This window comes from Paramormyrops kingsleyae, chromosome 7 (genome assembly GCF_048594095.1).
Source record: "Paramormyrops kingsleyae isolate MSU_618 chromosome 7, PKINGS_0.4, whole genome shotgun sequence".
Lineage (NCBI taxonomy): Eukaryota > Metazoa > Chordata > Actinopteri > Osteoglossiformes > Mormyridae > Paramormyrops > Paramormyrops kingsleyae.
In genome coordinates, this window is record NC_132803.1 from 20,317,467 (window position 1) to 20,343,984 (window position 26,518).

The following is a 26,518-nucleotide window of genomic DNA, read 5'->3' on the forward strand; positions in this document are numbered from 1 at the left end:
AACTCAATGCAGCAATAAGGTCAAACTGAAGTAAAAAAAAAAAAAAAAAAAACGTTTTTCTGAGCTTCACTGACCTCAATTAAAATTGAAACAAACTTAAGGTGAAACGTTATTCAAGGTCGCCGCATAGGCAAGCGCAGCAATATAGGGACTGATTTATTATAAGCAATCATCCACTATAGTTTCTATAGGCATACCGGTTTGTGATAAAAAAATAATAATAATAATAAGTGTATTAAACACATAAACGTTTAAGGAATTGTATGGCTATTTTAAGAATTTGATGATGGCCTTAATGTGTTTTCCGGTTATTAACATTTAAAGGTCTATTTGATCTATAGTGAGCTCTACTCAGAACAAAATAGTGTTTAATGTACAACCCTATAGAATGAAAAGACGGTCACCATCAAACTCGCACTGTCAACAGTGCTTATATTTACCATTATGTCAGCAAGCTTTCGGGGTGCTGTCTATGGGATGGATTCGGCTTTATCTGCAGTGCACGAAACATGATTCATTGCCCAGCAGGTGAAAAGAGAAAAAAATAATCTAGTGACACTATATCGTGAACTTATACATAGGCTGGGTGAAACAATAGAAGAATCCAGCACTTCAGAGGAAGTACGTGACAACTATAATAAAACTGTCTTCCTTAAATAAACATAAAGCCACACGCGATAAAACTCAATCTTCCGTAAAATCAAATTAAGTCATTATCTGACTGATTGTATCTTTAATTGAAAACAGAAGTGACAGTAAATTTCTGTGATATATCAGGATCAATCAATATTGCCCTACAATCCAGTCTCAAGAAATGATTTATAATGTCAAACCTATATAGGTAACCACATTATTCTCTCTAAAACCACTGGTGGATGAAATTAAGAGTAAGTGGATTTAATAAAAAACAAGATGGTAAGGTTATTGATTACAACAGATGGGTCTAAAACAAACTGATGTTTTAAAAGCACACAGCAAAGAGAATACAAGTTGTTTTCTTCTCCAGTTCATAAAAACATCCCAAAACAAACAAATACATTTTTATTTTGACAAACTCTGCAGTTACAAAACACAGTTGAACATTAAACATTGCTTTATTTAAAACCATTGAAACAAGCCTTCTAGGATAATGAAAACAGATAGATGTATTTTGTTAATTACCTGTGGTTTATGTAACCAAAGCACACAAGAGCACACAACTGCATTATAAATGTCCATAAAAACAGACCCATTCACAACAAAAAAGTAAGTAAGCATGCATGTGATTATTTTTATAAAACTAATCTGAGTGAAGTCGCTACTCATGTTATCACTGAACTGTACACTATCAGGGGTTGGTCCTTCAATGACAATGCAAGCAGGATACTTTATGACAAGGTGTTTGCAAGCATCTTGAACTAAATTATACTGCCAGAATGTAGCCTACCTTTTCACAAGTGAGGTGACCCTACTAAATCTGGAATGGCCAGCAAAGAAATCCTTCTAAAATACAACTTACTTAGGATATATAGCTAATTACTTACAATTATTAGTCCATATTTTCCAACCTAGTTCATAATAAGAAGCGGACATATTAATTTTATCAGAAGACAAGTTGGAAAAATTATACCAAATTGAAGCAAAGTTGTGTATTTATACACTAAAAATAGTAAAACTATGTAATCAAAGGTTCAAGATAAAAATCTTAGCATTGCACTTTTGAAAAGTATTAAGAATTATGATCCATAAGAGGAAAACAGTAAGTGCATGAACATGAACTTCAACACAAAAAAACCTGAAAATGCCTTTGTTAATAAAATTCAGTTTGAGTGATGCAGATATAAACAAACCTCAGCAGGGTATGCAGTGTGTCACATACAAAACAAAACATTGCTTGTGACAATAGCATTGAAAGTCTGAATACATTTCAATTGGCATTGACCGCTGATGATTCTTTTGACTGCTGTTCATGCATTGGAAAAAAATCTTTTTTAGTCAACATTTACATAAATGTTACAAAAAAGCGTTCCCTGAATTGACCTGGTTAGTATGTCAATGAAATAAAATGTTTTAGAAAGAATCATTATCAACAGTGGTATTTAAAACTATAATTTGTAACTTTTATACAGCTGATTCAAAATACTCATATTCTGTTCCTTCCCAAGCATAAAAAAGGTTTCATCAGATTAAGTAAATAGAAACAATAGTGTAACAATGTAACAAAAAACTGAGAAACCCCTTAAGGCAAGTGCTATACTCAGGAACTGACAGTAGTATTTTTGATCAGGAAATAATTAGACTCTAGCACTTCTCTTCTTCCCTTAGCGCTTCATTCACCAGTCCCCTGAATGACCGAGTCCACAGCGAAGGCTCCTGACTCAGAACTGCTGTTGCACTCCTGCTTTGCCTCAGAAGTCACCAGGGAATTGATGGACAGGTAAGCCGGGCCAGAGTCATTGATGCTGCCATGTGGAAACACTGCAGTAACACAGGACATCAACACGGCCACATTCAGCGAACACATGCTGGATCTAAGCACTTCTGCAGGTAATGATGGATCAAGGGTAACTCATGCAACACTGATACCACAACATCTCCTAGCCCTCAAACTGTGGTTAAGATGAAGGGGAATAAGAGACAAGCTGTCAGGTACTCGGGGGCATTACACACACACACACACACACACACACAAACACTCCTAACTTAACAACCTACCTGTTTACCCACTGCCTGGACTCATGACCAGCTCGCTGACCAGTCGGTATTGTACGCCATACGAGAACTTTGCTTGTGGAAATGGCAGCGCGGCCTTTCTAATCTATTCGGTTTGTTCTGGTCTCTGATTTATTTGGGTTGGCAAAGGAAGGTTTTATATTGTTTGCAGCAATTGACCTTTATTTTGATATCCCACATCAGTTTACATTGACTATTTCGATACGTTGCCTTTAGTTTGATGCATATGCTTTGTATTGTGGGAGCAGGAACCTCCAGTAGTACGCAAAGCATACATGTGTGTAACGTTAAAGTATCCCTGTATCTTGTTTTTGAAAGCAAAGTATTTGGTATTGTGCGAAAGGATGCTAACAGTGATTCACTGGATTGCAGTGATGCTAATTGGCAATACATGCCTATATATGTTAGCATATTATTTATTTGAAATTCCATTGATGATTAAAAGTAGCAGCTTGTTGTAATTTTGCTATGTTGGATAAAAGATCTCCTAAGTCTTTTCTGTGTTTTGTTTATTACAGTTTTTCTCACATACAGAGAAAACACGTAGCGGGAACAGTACAATACTTATTACAGTGTACAGTATACTACATTATAAACATTTAAAAACATACTAAAAATGCTATAAATGGTGCAAAGTTGACATTAAAACAATAAATAAAGATGGTTGACACAAATCCACTACCAGTACAGTACCCCTGAAATATCGGTAAGGGGTGGCTCTTCTCTTATCGACCAATTCACTTAACGACCTATAGTCATAGGAATGGAACTCGGTCGTTAAGTGAGGAGTGTGTGCATGTGTGTATATGTATGTATGTATATAAATAATATTTAAATCTGGGCATCATACATAGAATAATATTTAGACAAATAAAACAAGTTTAAATATACAGATAAATAAAAATGAACCATAGTAACCTTGGAAGTACAAAACCCATCCATCAACCCATTAAATTTCTTTAACTATTTATCCAGTACAAGATGGCAGTGAGCCTGGGGCCAATCCCGTCCCCGACAGCACGGGACACGAGGAAGGTGACACGGGATACCAACATGTGCAAAACGATATAATGAAAATGCTGAACTTTACAAATAAACATAAAAATGCATGGACTCCATTTGTGGTCTTAACAGAATCAATGCATGTTTGCTTAAGTTATTAACATTGTAATCAGCAGAAACTGGCAAAATAACCACATTAGCCTAAATCAAACCAGTATAAAATTAATTCCAATATCTTGGCTTCCTCTGTAAAATCCTGCCCCCAATGACGGCACCAACCTCATCTGCGATAAAAAGGCAATATACATGCAATGCTGGGACAGTCTTTCACATGCGAGTGTCGGGAGTTGTTTACTATGTTCACAAAGATTATTTTGTTATCTTTTAAACAAGCCATAAATTGGCTTGCTGCTGTTTTGTCGTAGTAACAGTCACCTACGGCAGAGAAAGCTAGATGGACCTAACGGCAATTACAGAGCTGCTCAAAGCTGCTTGAGCACCATGACCTCCATCACTGTATCTGCTCTGCATAAGTACCAAAACTTCATCTTGGTGGGAAAACATACAAATAAGAAATTCATTATACAATACAGATTAATTAGTGTCAATTACAACTACACTTCATAAGTTTTGCTACTTTTGGCTTTTAAGTTGCTCAGGGGATATATACATACCTATATTTAATTTAAAATTTAATTTTGGAGGGACTATGTAAAAGGAAAAAGTACCAACATAACAGAATTTCATTTATATATAGTATCAGTCAAAAGTCAGGAAATACCGACTTATAATGCATTTGTCTCTATTTTAGCCATGTTATTCACCAGATAAGTTAATGGCCTGGAGGAAATGGACATAAATCATTTTCAGCAAGTGTGTCCAGACTTCTGACTAGCACTGTACAGTCAACCCTTCCACATCACGGGGGCATTTATGAGTCACTAAGCTTTCTGCGTGTCGTCTGCTGGCCTTCACTTGTCATGTACGGCATTTGCAAAACTCCCAAAAAAATCCCACATCATTTCTTATGACGACCCCAAAATATTTTAAAACAGCAATGGGGAGAGTCACAGTGCTTAAGAGTCGACTGTATATGCAACATAAGGGTGACATAAACAATTTTATAGTATATCCTTGAAAACGAATTATTCATTTGCAATTTTTATTTGTAATGTTTAGAAGAATTTTGAATGCAAAAACTGAATATGGAAATACGTTAACAACCCATGGATGGTATTCTCAATCCTTGGCAAAACATTTGTGATTTTTAAATCAGATTATCCAACGAAGCAAAAATCCTTAACACAACCCCCTCCCCCCAACAAAGGCTATTCAACTGTAGGATCTTCTATCTTGGATTTGCATTAAAAACAAAAACATATACTATCAATTATCTACCAAACACAAAAACTTAAAAATACACCCCATTCTCTCATAATTTACATTTTATCTTAGTATTTTATGTCATTTTATTTCCAGATCATCAGATAATTAAGTGACTCCTACAACAAAATAATTTCAACATATCGACTGCCAGCTTACCAAGGAAACCTTATGGATGCATATTACACAAAGAGATCAGAGCGTATTTGGAATATTACCATGCTGGAAAAGGAAATCGGAAGATACAGAGAAAGTGTCACAAGATAGCAATGACACTGCCTCAGGCAGATTGTGATAGAGACTGAGAGTTTAGGCCCAAGCTCTAAGTGAAGTGGAAAAGGAACAAGGTTATCAAATCCCAAATAATTACTAGACATCAGGAACCAATTTGAGAGATGGTGGACATTACTGACAAAGAGTCAGAGGAACTGTACAGTGATTTCAAAGAATCTAAGAAAAAACTGGTCAATAGGAAGAAAGAAAGTATTGAATTAATGAAGATCACATCCAAACTAGTTGGATGTAATGCTAGTTCAGAGCAGGGTGTGTACACACACACACATAGGTTTATAATTATATCTTTGTGGGGACTCTCCAATGTCAAAATAACAGGCTTGTATAACACTGTGGGGGACACCTGGTCTCCACAATGTAATATAAACATAATCCACAGACACACATACAAAACGAAAGTGTACAGGCAAATGCCCAACACTGGAGTTGTGTGGCAAAGGTAATACCTATACCATCCTGATTTTAATAAATTTTAATACAATTTCAAACATGGATAAACAGATGCCAAATGACTGATTGGCTGAACTATCTGACATGGGAAATTGTTGCATTTCTTTCTATGTTTAATAGAGATAACTATCTGGAGGCATATGGTCAAATGAACAGTTGATTATTTTCGTCTCAAATGGTTTACATGAACACGAGATACATAAAGAGCTAATCCCTGCTAGTCACCTGTCCCCCTTGGTGTCTACTATTGATGCAATTAGGAAGCAACAGATTTAAGTCACTTACCTCCCCATTAATTTCCTGATTGGTTTCCGCCTCAGGATTCAGCCAGCTTGCAGTTTGTCACTGCTTCAAAATGGGAGCAATCGTTAAAACTAATGCTTGTGCAACTAAATGCGTGATCATTCCACCATACTCCTTGTACGGCAATAACCTCTAGGCTTTCAAGTAAAGCTGCTGCTTGTTAATTTGCGCTGTACTCATCATGCCGGAATCATGGATGCAATTAATGGGGTGAACAGAAAGACATGAACATGTGAAGAGTTTTCTGTAGATTTAGAGAACACTGCACTGCAAACTGAGTAGAACAAAGCAGCCTTTGTGGTTCACAGTCTTATTATATGCTGCAGTATCAATGGATGAAATGAGTTGTGCTCCTCTGTTTTGTTGACTCTTGAAAGCAAGAATACTGTCAGCCCAACAAAGCTGAGTTAAGCTAAAACATTTATAAATGTAAAACTAAGTATTTTACTGAAAAGCACTACTTTTTACAAACAGCAATATGTGCAATGCAATGAACTACCAGTGGTCTGTTTTGTTATGAACTGAAAATCATACCACAATCTGGGGAGAGGGGGTCAGAGGGCAGAAGGCAGAGGGGAGGGGTTTCTGTCATGAGCCCCCATAGGCTGGCTGACTGGAGACAGCCCCTGAGAGCACCGAGGTTCACCTAAACAATGGCCTGATGATCATTAGGGCAGTGGGGAAGCTTAATGATGTGGAAAACTGTCAAACAGCAGCGGATGGTCCTTCAAACAGACACAGATGCTTCAGAGTCAATACTGCTGGAAGAAAGTGATGCTGCCCCCAGTATTAAAAGGGTTTAACACAGTCACAGTTACACATCCCTCCAGATAGGATGGAAGTCCATGCAAAAGGATCAAGTCGTCCCCAAGACCAACAAAGTAACAAAAGAGTAGCCTAACCCCTACCATTTCAACTGAGCGGACTTCCACACTATACTGTGTCTGCATCTGTTTTTCGACAGGATTTTGTCCTGCAGGGGTGGTTTGCTTAAATTCCCATTATCACTCCTTTAAGAAATGTACCCGCTGGTGTGTGATCACTGACAGAGGTAATTGCGGTGGGGTCAGAGGCTAATTAAAACATAATGACCTCTAACCCTGCACTGTTAACTAATCTGTCCTGAATGAACATGTCATTGGGAAGTGTCGCATGCCACTGTTAAATCACTATATCTGGTAATAATCCCATCAACCCTCGATGCTCACTGAACCCCAGATGATCACTGCTCAAGGTTTAGGTCTTCCATCTGATCTGTCGAAACATCCTAGAGATTAACTGGCAATCGATGAACGGAGGGAATTGTTTACGTTAAGTAATAACAAGCGTAAACAAACCGCATGTACCAATTCAGGAGTTTAGCGATGCTGCAATTTTTTTCTCCAAACAAAAAAAAAAACAATTAACAACTGCAGAGAAATCACAAATATTATTCAGCTAGATGGAGCTTGTACCTCACAGCAAATGAAGCCACGTGACTTTTATCATTTGAAGATGGGGACATAAAACAAAGCCCATTCACTGTCTGTTTGCTCTTTCTATAGCCTAAGGCAACTGTTAATGGAGACGCTGTACATCACATTAAATAAGTACAAGAGTGTGTAGCAGGCAATTAAAGCCATGTTTTAGCGATCCATAGTTGTGTAGCTGGGTGCTTATTGTTAGTCATGGGGATTGTGAGAGGTCGACCTGGACGTGTTTGCCTGAGGCTGAACAGACATCCTAAGCATTCTGAGACATTCATCAACAATTAGTCTTCGTGGATAAGGCCAAGTAGCAGAAAAGATGGTCAGTTATTGCGTTAAATCCAATATACATCGATACTCCTCATTTTACAATGTTTCGAATTAATAGCGATTCAGTAGTAATCAAACTTCTCGTTCCTGGGCTGGCGATACGCCATGTGATTCTTTGTAATGATGCTGGCCAATGGTAGCATCCACTCAGCCACGCTTCCAGTCTTTGAACCAATCATCAGCATTAACATCTCATGAAGAGCTTAAGATGTTAAATATGTTAGAATTCGGTGACGGTAGTTATTTATTGATCATATCATATTCATATTTAACTTATGATATCTTCAACTTATGACGGGTTCTTTGGAACGTATCACCAGTTGAGGAGTATCTGTATATGGGACATAGCTAAAGATAACAGCAAAATTACAAAGGGCTAATCATACGGCAATTCCACGATAACTTCCCTCACTGTTGATATACCAGACTAACACAGGACGAAGTTAACCGAGGAAAAAGCCATACGGTCCCATTTCAGGGAAAAAAACTTTCTCCCAACAAAGGAAGCAAAACTAACAATGGCCAAATGCTGCTGCTCGTATAACACTGAAATTTCTACATAACTCAACAAGGGCACCTCATCCGGGATGCCGGGGCCTCAATCGGCAGCGTGTGGTGCGCGAGGCGGCAGGTGAAATATGGCCGCGTCAACCGCCTCGGGGGATTTACAGTGGCCCGCCGCCGCCGAGCGTCCCGCAGTAAACACAGCGCAGGGGCGTATTTCACAGGGAGCTGGTTTTTATGAAGAACACTTCAAGCCTCCGCCATCCTGCCAGCGTGACGGATGGGGAAAGACGCATGACGAGCTCCATCATTGTTTATAAATCCTAACTGTTCCCGCTCACTAACTCAAGAGGCAATTTTCGGCAGGGCCAGCAGAAGGACGGCCCGGCACTCCTGAAGGTTATTTCACCCCGTATTTGGTCAGGGATGGATATGAGCTTCTTGTGGACCTCACTGGAGCAATTTCTGTCAAGGCCACCGTCTCTAACAATTGGTTTCGCTGGAGGGGTCAGTGTTTCCTAACTGCAAGAATAACCAAACTGTTTTCCCAAAAAAAAAAAAAAAAAGAATTATCTTGATTTAGATGTAAAGGAATCGAATCATATACCTCAATGTGGCTAACCTTTCAGCACTTCATGTCACATTTTAATTAACTATTGGCTTTGTGGAAAATTTACAGCCTCACAGTGAAACAATGAAGAGTCCCTGAATTATTTACAATTTGTTTTTTATTAATAGTCTTTTTTTCTTTGACTTAAAGGTGATGTATTTTTATGACTAAATAATCAGTACATAATTGTGTAAATCTTATAGTGCCATTTTTCCCCCCACTTTTATCTACGTGCCTTTGAGGACTAATAGTTATCGATAACCTGATATTCCTAAAACTCTCTCCTTTGTGCAAAGCCATAACGGCTTAAAAAAGTATTTCCTCTACCTTCCCTGCATTCTTGGCCCTACTTCTTCCAAAGTTGAAAAACCCCGCTTCTTAACATCAATCTCTTCTCCTGTTCTAGCAGGCCAGATTTTCTTTACGATTGCTGGACTTTCACATATTTCTACAGGATATGTGTCCTTGTCTGTATGCTAAAAGGGACCACATATTCTAGCCCGAGCCTAATAGTGTCTGTGCCCCGACTCTCTACAGCATGACACAGTGAGTACAGTAAAGAAAGCAAATGTAAAACCCAGCAAGACAATCAATACAGTGCTTCTAATGTAATTTTCGCTAAACCATAAAGAAAAGAAATTTTAATTAAATCCTCAAGACTAAAACATCAATAAAACATACAGGTTCATCTGCACACAGATGTAATCTCCCTCTGGTAGTTTTCACCGATTCTCCCAGTGCCTTAGAGACATCACCAAAAGGGGAAGTCTGATTGTGGTACACGACACATGATCTACAAGAGCAAGATCAACATGAACACATCAATCCCAGTACACAACAATATGCCCGGAACGGCCAGCGAAATGGAGCGAACACCATTCCCAGGACATCATTCCATGCATACAGCTATATGGAACATTGCTCAGAGCCACAGATAATCTACTACATTTGTGCAGAAACACCAAAGCAGTTGATCTAACACAGCAGGGTTAGCTAATCTCTGCCAGTGACGGGCGGAGCAGTCGCACAAGGTCACCGCTCACCCTATAACCACCAGATATTTGTGTCAGCGTGTATTATGACCATAAATCATTCAAACCGAGCTGTGGAGTGACACATCCGTACGTCCTCACACCATTTCTGCCTGACACGTCTGTCTCTCTGTCTTTCTGGAATAAGTAAGAGTATTACTGTGTTTTTTCTGGTGCAATGTACTGTAAATGGGGAGTAAGGAAATCTTAAACATAAATCTTCGGTCCGCACCATTGTTGATGTGTCCGTACATGTAGGTGGCCTTCATGCACAAGGACACTGACACACACATACAGCTTAATGTATTGAAAATCAAGATCTTAAGAAAATTAATTCCCAAGATATTAGCTCCATGTTTTAAACGGACTTTTCTTCACCTCTAAGAATATTTTCAACATGTTTCCAAATGACATTAAAAATGGCTAGTTCCGGTCACCCTCGCTAACTGGTTAACACATCACTCGAGCTAGAGAAACCCTCTACAGCTAAATAATAATTTCATGCAGAAAATAAGGCAAAATGCAACCAGGTTACATCAAAATGGCACACAGCTCCATTTATATGAACACTTCATCCATACCACCCTGGTAAGAAAATGAAATGGCACAAATTTATAGGCAAGGAAAACTGCCTACATGAATTAAAATTGGCAAGTTGACTACTGAGCTACCAGAGGCTGAATTCTGAAAAACCTACAGTGAGGTTCTTGTAAATGCTCCACCTGATTTAGATAAACAGACACAGGGACCACTGATGGGGCTCAATAAAATGAAAACTATTCATTCATTCTTACACTATTAAATTGAAAAAATAAACCTGTTAGTATCTAATGATTGAAATTACTTTTACGGACAGGAAGTCTGAATAGTTGCTTTAGCCTGCTTTATTAAATAAAAATTCTATTAAATAAAAGTAAATAATAAAGTTTCCTAGCTTTCTTGCAAAGAAACATAAGAACATAAGAACTATACAAACGAGAGGAGGCCATTCGGCCCATCTTGCTCGCTTGGGGAGAACTTAACTAATAGCTCAGAGTTGTTAAAATCTTATCTAGCTCTGATTTAAAGGAACCCAAGGATTCAGCTTGCACTACGTTATCAGGAAGACTATTCCATACTCTGACTACACGCTGTGTAAAGAAGTGCTTCCTTAAATCCAGTTTGAAATGTTCTCCTGCTAATTTCCACCTATGGCCACTAGTTCTTGTATTTGAACTAATGCTGAAGTAACTATTTGGTTGAACAGCATCCAAACCTGTTAGAATCTTATAGACCTGGATCATGTCCCCCCTCAGTCTCCTTTGCTTGAGGCTGACCAGATTTAGCTCAACTAACCTTTCCTCGTATGACATTCCTCTAAGACCAGGAATCATTCTTGTGGCCCTACGCTGCACCTTTTCTAAGGCCGCAATGTCCTTTTTAAGATATGGTGACCAAACCTGCACACAATATTCTAGGTGAGGTCTCACCAAGAAATTGTATAATCAAATCAAACATATCTTTTTTCAACATATCTATATGGAAACATATCCAATAAACTTAAACACATGAGACTTTAATCATATGAGACATAATATCTCCTATAATGCTGTTCAGGAAGTGACTGGAAGACTAATGGATGAGTATAGTAACTGTGGGACTGCTGCTCCTTGAATGTAAAAGGTGCATTTCAAGTAACATGTCAAATAGCTAGCAGCACTATTCATAAAAAGAACAGCAGAGCATGAACAGTATTACAAAGTGTAACTATGTAAGGTGTCAGTACCCACAAACGCACAGCGAGGAATCACGTTTAGCTATGAAGTATAAAACTCTCAGTATTGTAGTAGTACATCATTTTATTAAATTATGGCTAATAAAAAGTTTTACCATGCACATCAAGAAAGATAGTAAAACAGATTATTAATCAATTCATCCATTTAATATCTTAATTCTGCTTTTGGCGACCAGCAGCAAACAAGTTTTTGTTGTAGTTGAGCTAAAGATTATTATGTTAATACTGATGTTTCATTTAATTAACATTTTAATTAGCAGCAATTAAAACAAACATTTTGTCATGTTATTTCACTTAAAGATTCGCTTATCTGGAACTTTCACCTGCAAGTTCTCCATTAAGAATAAGTATACTGCTTTGTTTAAATGACCTTAAAATCACTTGATGGATCTAGGTTTTAGCTTGACAGGTTACCAGAAACATAATTTCTGTTAAATAAATAGTGTAGTCTACATAGTCGTTTTTGCCGATTATAGCACCAGTTTCCTTTAGTTAAACTAATTATTGTCCTTTATTTATGCAGTAGGACACCCACAGCAAACCTGTGCTCATAAAAACAAATCTTGTATTGGCTTGTGAGCTTCAGGTAGACTAGCTGGTCACAAATGGGACCACCCAGTCCACCAGTGTTTTCCTATCCTGTAATGGTGCATGACCGGCCCATCTTGACTTGGGGAAAGGGACCCACATAGGGAGACAACAGGCATCGTCAAGGTAACCGCATAAACAACCACCGGCAGGTGAAAGGACCCATGGCCGCTCTCCCACCCAGCAAGGGTGCTCATGTGTCCCAGGCAGTTTGAGTATCAGTGCTAAAATGTCCAAATATTTGAATTCCTCCGTCCTATTAAAGCTCTACAACTCAGTCCAGGATAAGCGATTCAAGGATGGATGGACAGGGCATCCGGTTAAAACCTGAGCAGCAAAATAACGGTACAGACCTCTGTAAAGTAGCCAGATCAATAACAAATTACTCACCACAACTTTACTTCCAAACAAAAGGTGTTAATGAAAAGGGGAAAAAATGTCCTACTCTCTGGTTTTGTAGCACTGCACATATTGTGTGGATTTCCCACACTCTCAGCGGAAATGTAATAGAACTTTCTGGGTGAGCGAGTGAGCGGGGGGGGGGAGTGAGCGCTCGATACTCACCGGGCGTCTCCTCCAGGGTGAAGATGGGGGGCACACAGGCAGGCGTTCCTAGGCCCTGGCTCAGGTAGGAGGCTGCAGAGTAATAGGAGTGCATGCGGTACTGCGGGGGGGGGGCACTGTGGCCAGACAGGCGGCCCTCAGCAGGCACCTGCAGGGAAACACAAACCCCAGCAGGAACACTCACAATACGAAACGACAGAATCCCCCCCCCCCCAGTACAGCAACCACTCCATCATCATCCCCCTCTCCCCATTCCTGTGAAACTTAGCAGAGCGTATATTCCGCTGGAACAGGTTCAACAGTACATATATTAATTAGGATGACTGAGACGAAAACCATTAAATTAAAATTTAATTAGCCACAAGCATTGTGAGCAAAAGGGCACGCACACATAAAACTGGTTACCATTACTGTTATTACACACTGCCAACAAAATGTAACATTTACCAGCAGCACAAACAAATTCTCATCATGGCTTTTACCACAGGCTTGGGCTGCATTACTGTAATATGGAACACAGTGGTTTTTTTAAACCTTTGCCCTCCCCCACTCGTGACTTTCATGGGGGACCCACCCCCCATCTGGAATAGTGAAAATATCACCCAACCCTACTTTACGATTTATTGTGTTAAGACTTAATGTTACAATCTTTATCATGGCTATACGTCGTTCTGATTATACATGTGGTCAGACGAAAAACAAAATCCTCAAGCTTCAGGCAATTGACTGTTTGGGTAAACTTCCAAGGAGTAGCTAATTCAGAAATAAACAGCAGAACACAATATTGGCAAGTTGTATTCAATCTCTGCAGAGCCTTGAAAATAACTCATTTGCTCTGCTGTGGGTGGCTGATAGGGTTTTCAATTTTGTTTTTATAGAATTTGATTTCTGTCAGCCAGTAATATGTCACCATTTATAGTACACACCATCAATTTCCTACCTGACAGCTTAATAAATGGTTATTTAAACATTACTGACTTCTAGCATTACTCATGGGCAATATAGCAGAAGCCAAAGTGGACTTTAAATATTTTCAAGTAATAACAGCTACCACCAGATTAGGATCAAATACAAACAGAATAAAGTTAAAAAGAAAACTTTGGAGAAATGTCTCCAGCTGGCCAATATTTTGGAGCATCTTTACGGACACAGAAATTGTACAACTTTTTGTCGAACTGCGTTCGTTCACCTTGCAAATAGTTTGCTCAGCTTCTACTGAGAGACTATCCCAACATCTCCCTGACTGCCAAACTCAATCTCCTTGATCAGTGCATACCATCGTTATTAATGTGCTGCTTTGCTTTACCTACCCCAAAGGCTCTTATCTGGCACCATCGGATGTCTGGATTATGTATACCGCCCTTATATTTTCATTTTCTACCTGCATTGCAGCAGAGACCTCTTCATGTACTGGGAGGTAGGAGATGCGAGAGTAGATAAAAACATTTTTACCCGGGATACATGCAGATTGGTCCCTGTACCTGATTCCTATTCCTACTGTGCCCCCAAATACTCAGGACATCATGATCCATGTGCTTCACGTTTCCACTGTCAGGACCGATGTTTCACGCACAGGGATGAACGGGGCCTCGATTTCACAGCATTATCACGTTCCGTCTTTGAAGTTTACTAGCTGCCCTAAAGGGGATCCTGGTTTCTGGTGGAAACAGAACGATCTTTGTTTTTTTTTTCTTCCTCAAGTGCACTTTGCTACAAGTTTGGACAAACTGAAAATTACAGTGGAGCATTACACTATAAATTACAGTAGGATTTCATTAATCTTGCAACATTTAAAAATGGTCTTTAATTCAGACATCACTGCCGTGACAATAGGCTTTTCATTGATATATGACAGATCAATAAAGTAATAAATCACATCCTTTGAAAAATACCTAAGAGAACACAAACACCGGCCCTATCTTGTATAGTTCAGCAGTTGAGCTAATTTTTATTGCTATGATGCTGCAACTAACAGAAATATTCAGTGAAAAAGCAGAAGTCTGATGATAGTCATGCATACTGTACTTAAATGATATAAACTATAAATCTATACGGCGAACAAGAATTCCAGCAGATGAATCCTTCATATAGGTCTCCTAAGTTTTGATCGTGTGAAGATTCCAACCACTCAGGAAAGAGATTTTCCTTTAATGGAATTGTTTCTTTGTGATCTCTTCATTAGGATGTTAAACTATTCAGTTAGTCAATTAATAAAATACAGCTCATGCAACAGCTTAATGTATCAGTTGCATCATGTTAAATGCATTAATTGGTGAACAATAAATACATATTTTTCTTTAATGTTCAAAGTTAAAGCAAATTGCAGAAGGTCTTTTCTTCCTTGTGCCTGCCTATATGCTCTCTGTTTCTTTGTTTTTAAACATGTTTCTGTATTTTAGCTCCAAACATGATTGATTGTGGAAGTGACAGCTAAAATGCTCTCCTTTATTCCTCCTACAGCAGCCCTGTGGTCAGCTGTCTACAGATATAAAGTGCCCAAGATGTCAGACTGAAAAAGCAAGAAACAACAGACAATACTGTTGCACAAAACAATACTATTATTGTTATACAATATAAAACAGCTCTATAGACAAAAGCTTGACTTGAAGGTGAGATTGAAATATCTACTAAGAACTACTCAATCTATGTCTTGTCGAAGATTTTGAAAATCACACTTTTTGAACAGAAAGTGTCTATATACAAATGATTTCATTGCTATGATTAAACAACACACTGAAGTATTTCCACATAACACATTAGCAACTGATCATCAGCATCTCTGCAACATAACTGCTTCACACAGATGTGCATCGATACTTCTCCTTAAAGCCAGAGTTTGTTCTGCCCGGCCATAAATCCCATTTGTCATTGCCTCAGTGGTGCATTCAAACTCACAATATCAATCTCCCCGGCACACACCATGTAATGTGCCCCTATAAGCGTTATGATACGATAAAACACTCACATTGGCTTTCTGAATAAATATACATTTAAAAGGTATCACACATGAGCTCCCTGACAAAACAAGACCGTCTTAACATCAATCAAAGTAATGAATTTGCAATAAATTAAGTATCCCATATTCCCCAAGTACAGATTTTTGAGCTAGCTACCTTATATACGTTCAGCCTCTATATGGACAAAAAAAAAAGCATCGTATAGTGGAAAGTATCACTAAATATGAATATAGTATTAAGGTAGAAAGAGACAGTCAGTGTTTACCGACTGAGGAGGAAGGTAAATCGTTATATTCAGAGTGTAACAGGTTACAAAAGTACAAAGAGCATCATTGTAATTATACATTTGGTAATGAAATAACTGCAATGTATGTAAAACTTCATTTGGGGAGGGTGGTTTCAGTACCAGTCATGTGTGTTATCGCTGGCAGAAAACAACTCTTCACATGTGACCAAGAGAACTGCACTTAGACAATGCACAAATAATGAAAACATTTTAATGGGAAAATGGCGGGATAATGAATGAAGTGTACTTGCTTTTTGGCCCTGTTTGGTGTTAGTACAGTATGTAAGACAGAGAGTAGGGTAAAGGTGGTGGGCGAGCGGGTTTGGACGCTGTGCCTGTGATCAGGGGGTCACAGGTCCATATCCCAGGCTCAGCAGCGTTCTCTCACTTTCGGGCCTTTAGCAAGGCCCTTAACCCCCAGCTGTTCCAGGAACTTCATGATTTTCCAAAAAAAAAAGTTGAATAAAAGTGTCTCAGATAAATAACAACAGGAAGAGACATTGGAGCTCAATAGCGACCCTACAGTGACTTTGCCCATCATTAATATGGGCTAATAGCCCCTGCAGCATAAGGGTAAGGAACTCCCTGTGGCAGAATTAGTTGCAGTTCCGGCCAAGAAGAATGGGGAAATGTAAACACGGTGTAGGCGTGTAGCACAGCGTGACGGCAGCGCACCTTCCTGCTGTGCTCGGGCAGTCAGTCGGAACGATGGTACAACCGCTATCGCGGGTGCACTGGAGCTGCTGGAGGGGAGGCGGAGGCCAACCCCCCCCGTGGGTCTGCCAACACAAACATAACAAAAGCCGGCGGACTGACAGGAACCACCATCAACAATCCGCCTGTGCAGTCGGTTGATCGGCACTTCACCACATTAGCCCGGCATCGACCCGTGTATCTGTGTGTGTGTGTGTGTATGACCAACCGCTCTTATCAATGTGCAGGGTGAAGGGAAGGGGGAAGCCCTTTGCACGTACCAGCTTGTTCAAGAGAAGCAGACGTCGGACACTAAGCCTCTCCACACTCCAGTCATCGTCTCCCCTTATTTCTGATTCACGCGGAACATGCTTGCAGAACACAGAGGGCCGCTATTCCCAGAATTAAGCAGTGACCTTTATCCCGCACCGGCCAATCCAGCAGTCTGTACTTTAATAGCAGACAGGTCCCAAGCTCCTTCCCTCATTCAGAACAACAGACAGGACAACAAACCGCATACGAGAGGGGAAGACTTAAGCCATAAATAAAGTTTTGAGTCATTTAACTTGTTTGGACCCATTTATTTTTAATTACCGCCTACCCCTGTGCGCTGCTTTTGGAAACCTCTATAAAGATTCATGGCCCTAGTTACAAGACAGCCCCTTTTACACTGTACAGCCACACCAGTACAGTGTGCTGTTCTGTTTGAGAGACTTGGGTATGATGTCATTAAATGTAATTTCTCCCCTCAAGTCAGATTGTTTGCAAGATAAGAATCTTCCATTGTTTTCTCGGATAACGACATGTGTAATAATGAGACTCATCTGTGCCTGTTCATTGTAATACCTGCAGCTGCCAGGGCGATGAAGTCCAGGGGAGAGTGGTAGCACTAAAGCAATCAAAAGCCAGTTTTATGTGCTTGCATAGAACATTGAATTCCTGCATGACAGCCATTCAGGCTCAGGATCAATAAAGACAAAGAGCTGATCTAGGCACCTGGTACTGCTGGTAGTTGTACAGATTGCTGTAGTAAGTTGGGTAGCGTGAGGGCTGATAGAAGTTGTAGTATGAGGCGTCTACCACAAGGTCAGATGTACCCTCAGAGTGCCCCCTGCTGGTGGATGTAGGGCTGGACACCAGAGTGGAACGACTCCCTGGAACAAAGAACAGTATAAATAAACTCCTCCCATCTCCACTGAGGAACCTTATGCAGTCCTGCTATTAATGAAGCATGGTTTAAAATGTAAGGTCTTCTCTATTCAGAACTGTGACCTTTTGACTTGTGCTTTGAAGAATAACCCGTTCAGTTACACACTGCAAAGAACAGAGTGTCTCACTGCAAACTGCCGGCTATAAGATACGTATTTCTTCTCTTATCCCTAATAGAAAAAATGTATAGTTTATTGCCATCTGGAGAACACTGGGAAAAATATTAAAGAAAAAAACATATGTCAACTTTGACAAAACACAGTCTAAAATTCCAATGTTTTTATTTTCCACTCACCAGACTACTATTCTTTTAAAGCATTGTTTTAATGGAAAAACACTAATTGTAAAGTATTAAATAATCAAACCAATTCTCAACCATAACTTATAATTTTCCATAAATATATGCACAGAATATCAAATTTTTTTTCCAACATATTAACAAACGGGACCTAAAAACGAACCGAAATTAATTTTAAAAACATGCCACAATTGTGCTCAGACGTTTTCTCACGTTTTACCTACCGGATATCTAAGAGAGGTACTGTGGTCCTGTTAGAATGGACCCAGAGCGTACCTCGTTAAAAATGAGACACAAACTTTAAATACAAAAAAGAGGCATTATTTTCTCGTTTGACGCCATCGTTTGTATGCCTGACCTCCCATTCTCAGTTATCTGTTCTGATCCAATTTTTAATAAAATGAAACGGCTGCTCCGTACTGAGGTCTTGGGACCTTGGTAGCAGAAAGCCAATCAGTGCCTAACTCCTTTTGTACCACTCTGTCACCAGGGGCGGTCATCAGTGGAACGGGGCAGCCTTGACCTAGCTGGTATTCTCCTCCTCCGGAACACTGGGAACAGAGTGTTTCTCCCACCGCTGCGCGGAGTGATCAAGACGTGGCCCAACTTGGCAGCACGCAATCGGTGCCCAGCAGATATGCCAGCAGCATAATGCATTGTTGCGTAAAGAGCAGCGCTCTTCCCACAGCCCTGCGGAATGGTCACTTCCGTGAGGGCTCTGGGCTGCTATGCTAATCGCTAAACAGTGCAGTTCAGGGGTGCAGATTATATGGCCATCTTAGTCTTTTACTGAGTCACATGCAGGGTTATAACAGGAAGAGATATTAACAAACTACAGCAGATGAAGCAAATAAATGTCTGTATTACACTTTATACTAACTGTACATTTTAAAAGTAATAACATATGACTGGAATATTATATTTCACAAGCAGGATGTATAGAGTGTCGTGTCCAAGTGTGACTCGTAAGTGCATCAAGTTTACTTTAAACAAGCCAGAAAACTTGTAGACGGTTCACTTCCTAGTTGTCACTTAACCACATCAAGACAGTTTTAACTGATATAGATTCTGGGAAAAAAAATTAAGAGAGCACTATATATATCTGCATTATTACATCGTGGTTTAATCGTGGTTCTGCTGGCAGAGGCTACACTGCGTTGCAGGGCTGCTTCCAGGTTCAAAATTTCTAAGACAGCAGTACACAAGAATAAGGGAAAGCGAGAAACACTGGGAGCGACCAGAAACCAGCCAGGTAAAGGGCAGAGGTGACTTTCTAATGCCACAGGTCACCGTTAACTTATCTGACAGTTTCTCATGAATCGTAGGATGACATGAAAAGGAATGGGAAACATTAAGTGCAGGTGTGAAGTGCACTGCTAGGACAGTTCGTATCAGGCTCCTAGAAGCAGGACTGAAGTCCCATAATGTAAGGAAGAAGTCCTTCAATAATGAGAAACCTATATATATATAATTTTGTGTATATATATATATATATATATATATATATATATATATATATATATATATATATATATATAAAAAATCACAAACGCACACCCATAAATTGAGAAATGAGTGAAACAAAAAATTGTGCTGTGGTCCTTTAATCTTTTCCAGAGCTGTATATCACAAGAACCCACATATCCATTTTATGATTAAATTTCACAGCACCAAAATAACTCATGTGTATTATTATTAAAAATATATGTTTTCCAGTCACAGCGTTGTTTAACCTTTCTAAGCATATCATACATTTTCTTTTTATTGCATTACTTCACACTTTTAGCATTCAAAGTCCTAAAATGGAAAAACCTTTTGTTTAAAAATATGATTGAGGTTTTAGGCTCCTCTGGAAAGTGTAAACTCCCGAACTGCCCCCTTTGGCTGAGTAGAGCATGTGAGACACTGGGCTGGCTGTACCTGCAGCAGAGGGGGATGTGGCGGTGCTGGTTGTGGATGCAGGTGGGGACTTCTCCCCCACGGAGAAGAAGCAGGCCCTGTCCCTGGTCGCCTCGTCCTTAACCACAAGCTCAGTGCCGGACAGATGAATAGGACTGCAAATGCCCATCTCCTCCTCCTGCGCCTGCTGCCTTCGGAGAGCCACCTGGAGTCAGTAAGTAATGAGAACACAAATGATCCTGTGTGTCATGTGCTCAATTCATATCATTTCTGGGTAACTTGAATTTCAAGCTAAGGACCAACAAATGAGGAGCCTATGCTTTAAAGAACAGGGCAGGCACAGGGCAGAGGTATACCCTTCACAGGATGCCAGTCCATCACAGGGCACAGGGCAGAGGGCAACTGTATACCAACGAATGTATACTAAAATGCTGGATGACTTTTCTAAATATAATAAATTAAATGTGAAATTACAAACTTAGTCTTTGAAAATTTCAGTATATATAGACCAGCTACCTTGTATGTATGTGTGATTGGCAAAAGGGTGCAAAGGAAGCATGCAACAAAATAAAGCATAATATGTACTGGTAACAAAAATTACTTCCATGTAAGAAAAACGTGTCAGTTTAATACATAGTATCCAACACCAGTCTTGAAAAGTAAACAAATATAACTAGGTCTGCTGTTAGGGTAAACATATTTAAAACTATTAATTAAGAGTAAAGGAATCTGTACTTCGCTGGCAGCAGACGATACAGGAGACTCCAAAGCAATTATGTACCTGTTTCATATGCATCTAGCTAATGGCCTATAGGCGACAAAGGAAAACCATAAAAACCTACCTTAATCATGCTATTTATTGCAAAGTAAAGTCCCGGTACGCGCCTTTTGTAAAAGGCGATCACATACTGTACCTGGGCCGCCATGACCCGTTGGCGTTCCGAGATCAGTTTGCACTTCTGACACTGGCAGTCTTTCCAGTTGCAAAAACGCTTGTGCCCCTTCAAAGGCGACACGAAGCCGTGGTTCCGGCATCTGGAGCACTTAGGCATTCGCGGCAGCTTCTTGCCAGTCGATGGCGACAGGGACCTGGCACATTCCATGTGATGTTTCGTCTGGTCGTCGTCGCTCATCTGAGAGTAAGGGGGACAAAAATTTGATTTTGAGGGGTTTCGACACTAAAATCTCCTAAACACCAAATAATCAAGCAGTTATGCAAGTGTACGTCTGAGAAGTCTACGGTCCCCACAGCCTTGTCCGGGAGGTCAAGTGACGGGCTGAGACTTTATACGCAAGCAACGTGGTGTCCTTTGCAATGCAACAAGCTTGCATTCTGCCGCGCGAGTTCCAGCCCAGTAAGCGCGCGCTTTGGCGCGTTCCGGGGGCACGCGACGGTCCGGCGGGGGAGCCGCCCCGGCACTGCCTCCCTACCGGGGCCGCTCGGCGTGTCTGTGTGTATCCCGCGCCGCGGCCATGGCGTTTGCCAGTTTATCGTCACCAAACCCATCACTCAGGATAACCAAAAACACACAGAGCGGCCAGGCTTGTGTAGGCCCTCGCCGTATGTACCCATGCAAGCCAGCATCAGCCCAAACCAGACATTTTACATGTAGCCTGTAGGACCGCTAACCTGGGGGCGGCAAGTCAAGTGTGAAACGATAAATGAGATTAAAACAGGGCAGTTGACGGTAAAATGACAATAAAAAATATTATGTCTGATTAATATTTTGTTGACGCCGTGGTTTTATTGGCTTTGGTAGGCTAATGGCATTTGATAAGGTCGGCTACAAATTTACATTGTAAATGCAAAACATCATGCAAGCACAGATTTGGATTTAATTCTTCTCAATGTTTGTCATTATATAAAGACAATATGGAGACTTCGTTTAATTTCAAGTACGCTTTACCTGCGAGTTTCATCGGGAAACGCGGTCGAAAGATGAGATAAGATCACACAGGTAGCCTACGTTTAAGTAATTATGTATGGTTTTTGCAACGAAATATGCAGATAACATTTATAAATATAATACGATATAGCAAGAACGATAATCAAAATTCAGATGCATGCATAGCTATAATTTCATATTATAAATATGCTTACCTTTTTGGCTAAGTTGCAATTTTTGCAAGGGTACACCAATGGCCGTGGTGCAATAAATTTATTTTCTCAAACGGCTGAAGATTCTCACTGTTATAAACAAGCAATCCTCCTTTAGATAATTATCGGTCTATTCACTGAAATTAAGTGCTAAAAGTTATTTTTGCAAGGTAATGTGCTTACTTTAAGGAAAAACACGAGCAATACTGTATGCGATACAGCCGTTTTTCCGTTAGCATACAATTATTTTTAAAAATAGGCCTATATTGGTCAATATTACCGAAGCATCATGAACGATACTAAAATACCGAGGGATACAAAAATATAGTAATTTCAGATTTTACAGTTAGGTTTTTGCATTTTGAAGAAGGAAGAAAATATGTAATCTCAAGGCATCTCAGAGAGAAGACCAAGTATCAAGTTTATGAAATGTATGCTCAAACAAAATAAATGAGAAACACACCCAACGAAATCTAAAGTTAAGTAGGACAAATTACAGTTCACATCCTCTTGGTACATTATGTCATGGGGTTTCCGGAGAAGTGGCAATCTCATTTGTGTCATGAAGGAAGAATTGATTTATTTGTGACTGACCTTAAGGAATGTGACATTTTGTAAAAGGACATTCCTATTTTATCTATTTAAAAAAAAAAAAAAACATTCATCCACACTGCATAAAACTTCACTGTGGTTTTTACCAAAGGTAAACAGGAGGAAGAAAGACAGAAAAGAGAATTGTCATGCATTATATCAGGCTAATTTCCAGCTTTATTTGTCAATATTAGCACAATGGTATTACTGTTTAGGGTTGATGGTAGGGGATAGCAAGAATGATATTTAGATTTGTTTGTATGATACTGCATTTACTGTTAGGATGATTTATACCATCATTGTTTATTGCCATGTACTGTGGTAATACTGAGCTGCTAGTCTATTTGAATCAGTATTTCAGAGACATGATATGGTATTCATCATTGCAAGATATTTCCACATTTTCTGCACTAATTCTTGAAAAATCATTACCCGAAGAGCCCAAATGAATATCCTTCACACCTTAAAGTACATGTTTGTACTCCCATAGAATGTACAAATGCTAATTTTAAAATAGTTCATTGTTTACCAATTTCTTGCATTTTTTGTCAAAATGAAAATGCCCCCTTCCTTTCACTCAACACCCCCAATTTAATACCTCTGAGTAAGAATTGAAAAGGATCTTGTAAATGGTTTAGTCCTGCTTCAAGCCCATGCTGGGAGCTTCAGTTATGTTGCCCCCTTATCAGCATTGCTTCACCAAGGGTGGGTGGGAAAGTAGGCTGAGGTGGTTCTTGTCCTGCTATAGCACATGGATTAAAGTCCATCAGGCACCTGTGAGTTCCTGGTTGCCAGGCGTGAGGGACATGCTACTGGTCTTATCTGCAAATTTCCCACTTTTGTGGAGCTTGTTAATTTTGAATGTGAAAAGATGGCAGAGTGGGTTGGTACACACAAGCAAATGAGAGGCCATTCTGTACAGACGAGAACAGACACCAAACCGAACGTGTCAGCATTAAATAACAGTATGCTGGGTTTCTGGGTATCCACTTTGTAGTAAAGTAGCCACAACATAATACTAACATTTCACAAATGGCAATAATATGTCTTACTTACCTTGTGCACCAATTTTTTTTTTTAACTGCTAATGTGTGAGCAGCTCTTCCAGAGTCACAGTAACACACACTCCATGAGAATCAGCATCAGTCATATGAAGTGCAGAGTCACAGTAACACACGCTCCATGAGAATCAGCATCAGTCATATGAAGTGCAGAGTCACAGTAACACACGCTCCATGAGAATCAGCATCAGTCATATGAAGTGCAGAGTCACAGTAACACACGCTCCATGAGAATCAGCATCAGTCATATGAAGTGCAGATATACACACAGATGTTAATCATATTTTGTTCTTGGTAAGTCTGTTAATTTATTTAATAATAAATATCACCGAAACAAATAATATTCCAAAAAGGTTTTATTTATGGAATGGCAGGATATTCTCAAGAACATGTTTTTTATATCATTATAAATAGAACAATTAAATTCTTATTGTTCTGTGACCATTTTTTCTGTATGGTAAATACACGGACTTAGGTCTGTTTTTTCTACTCAAAGTCAGGTTAGCGAAATATTCTGTTAAATAATGTAGCTTGAACAACATCTATTTTCTTATTTAAATAACAAGCTTTAAAACATCAGAAATGCTTAAACAGACCACAACGTCTTAGGACAATCTGTAACCGTGAGGCACTGAATTAAATGTTATGTGTTTTGTTATGTGTTATGCTATGCATTATGCTCAGTTATGTGGCATTTGAATCTGCTGGGCACTTCCGGTGTCTTTTTTTTTAAATCTAAAACTGCTAAAGCAAGTTCCATTAACTGCCAGCAGAGGGAGACAATGAGCTATACAACATGTAAGATATTTGACATTTTGCAAAGATTATAAATGTCTATAACATCTAAGAGAAAACTGACTGAATGCTGATTAAAAATAATCACTTTAAAGCAGTTTTTTTCTGTTATGCGGCAGATGAAAGGCACTTAAGATTTCAATGCGTCAAAGTACTTTAAATAATAAAATTCTAAACATATAAAATACTACAGTAAATGTTGTTTCTAATATCTCCCCGTAATACCATATATACAGTGACATACAACTTGTATGAATAAGCAATTAAAATAAAATTGATACTCATTACACTTAAAATTTATAAAAAATATGAATCGGGTAAAAATACGATTTCTGAAATACATTTAAAATTTGTATATAAAGGTTTAAATTTAGATGTTTTATGTAAATTTGATGTGTTGTAAACACATATACATGGATAAAATGTGTATTGTGGTGCAAGGCTGACAAATTCCCATCACACTAATATTGCAACCTCCAAAACAATGAGTAAATGGAGAGTTTAAGCTAATACTGTAAAATATATAAATAAAACAGAATACGATACATACAGCATTTCTGTGGACAAGATAAGGCATGTTTTAGGATTGAATCATCTTATTTTCTAGAGACAGTATAAACTACAAATAAAATGGAATATATAGGCACAAGTGAGGCATCATGAGCTATATGCTATTTCCAAATACTGCCTTTCAGTATCTAAAGTAATAAGAATCTTTGTCCAGTTTAAATAGTCTTTAGCACATGCGTAATATAATGCTTTCTGACTGCTTATCATTGCTGGTGAGCTCAGGCACAAAATTATCCACTTATAAATACATTCAGTATCTGTTCAGATCAACATGCACCAATAGCAGCATGGGGAAAGGAAGTAGTAGATGCACTAATCAAAAGTGCTTCTCCCTGTGGGACTGGGGGGCGCCTTTCTCCCAAGGCGAGGAGTCCCCTGTGGGAAAAGAGGATATTGGAAACACTGAGCAACTCGCAAAGACATTAACTGATATCCCGTGTGATTATCCAGTTACAAGCTCTCTTTAACTACACAGATAAAAAAACTGTGTGTGTATTTTTAGCAGCTAGTATTGCCTCTGTTACAAGGTTATTAGTGTATCTGCTAATGCACTGGCCTCGTGACACTGCTCAGGATATTGAAAGACTTGATGGACGGATGGTTCACTAAATAGTGCCATTTTGTAAATTTACACATAGTATTGATACGCTCCAATATCGTACAATGATATGCATTTTGAATATATTGCGTAAGCAGCAACACGCACACGATCAACTGCACTTATGTATTATGAATTGATACAGATGCATTTTTTTGTTGCTCTAATGCTTCTGTTTGTTTGAGCTGACCCGTAAGCCGCTTCAGAGAAAATCATCTGCCCCATAAATGTAAGGTATGTTTTCTTTACACCATAATTGCCATTCTATCAGACAGATGTTAATGTAGAGGTGGGGGGGGGGAAAAAAAAAACGAATTTGTGTTTAATGAACTGCAAAGCGTGCAGCAGTCAAGTGACGGCCACTGAGGAGAAGCTCAAGGTCAGGATGTGGTTTTAAACACAGGTGCTGGGGTGTGTTACAGTCAATGATGTTAGATGACCACTCCAGTGAG

At 39.3% G+C, this 26,518-nt stretch overlaps 2 protein-coding genes across 8 annotated transcripts in view; both read right to left on the reverse strand.

Annotated features, from left to right (window-relative positions):
- Positions 1-690: 690 nt before the first annotated feature.
- On the reverse strand, positions 691-22,956 carry dmrt1 (doublesex and mab-3 related transcription factor 1). Of its 6 annotated transcripts, none has more exons than XM_072714472.1 (7): positions 22,915-22,956; positions 22,455-22,541; positions 21,268-21,486; positions 20,375-20,558; positions 17,944-18,101; positions 13,012-13,159; positions 691-2,457 (listed from the first exon to the last, which is right to left on the reverse strand). In XM_072714472.1, the coding sequence occupies exons 3-7, from the start codon at positions 21,484-21,486 to the stop codon at positions 2,309-2,311; spliced, it is 858 nt and encodes a 285-aa protein (XP_072570573.1). In that variant the 5' UTR covers positions 22,455-22,541; positions 22,915-22,956; the 3' UTR covers positions 691-2,308. The 6 variants fall into 6 exon arrangements, with proteins under 6 accessions (XP_072570573.1, XP_072570572.1, XP_072570570.1 ...); XM_072714471.1 differs by lacking the exon at positions 22,915-22,956 and adding an exon at positions 22,635-22,905; XM_072714469.1 differs by lacking the exon at positions 22,915-22,956 and having other exon boundaries at positions 22,455-22,905.
- Positions 22,957-24,441: 1,485 nt separating this feature from the next.
- Positions 24,442-26,518, reverse strand: part of kank1a (KN motif and ankyrin repeat domains 1a) — a 49,344-nt gene continuing 47,267 nt past the window's right edge. For both annotated transcript variants that reach the window (XM_023817930.2, XM_023817932.1), the window contains one exon: positions 24,442-25,843. In XM_023817930.2, the coding sequence (XP_023673698.1) occupies positions 25,781-25,843 (63 nt within the window). In that variant the 3' untranslated portion in view covers positions 24,442-25,780. The remainder of the gene's footprint in view (positions 25,844-26,518) is intronic.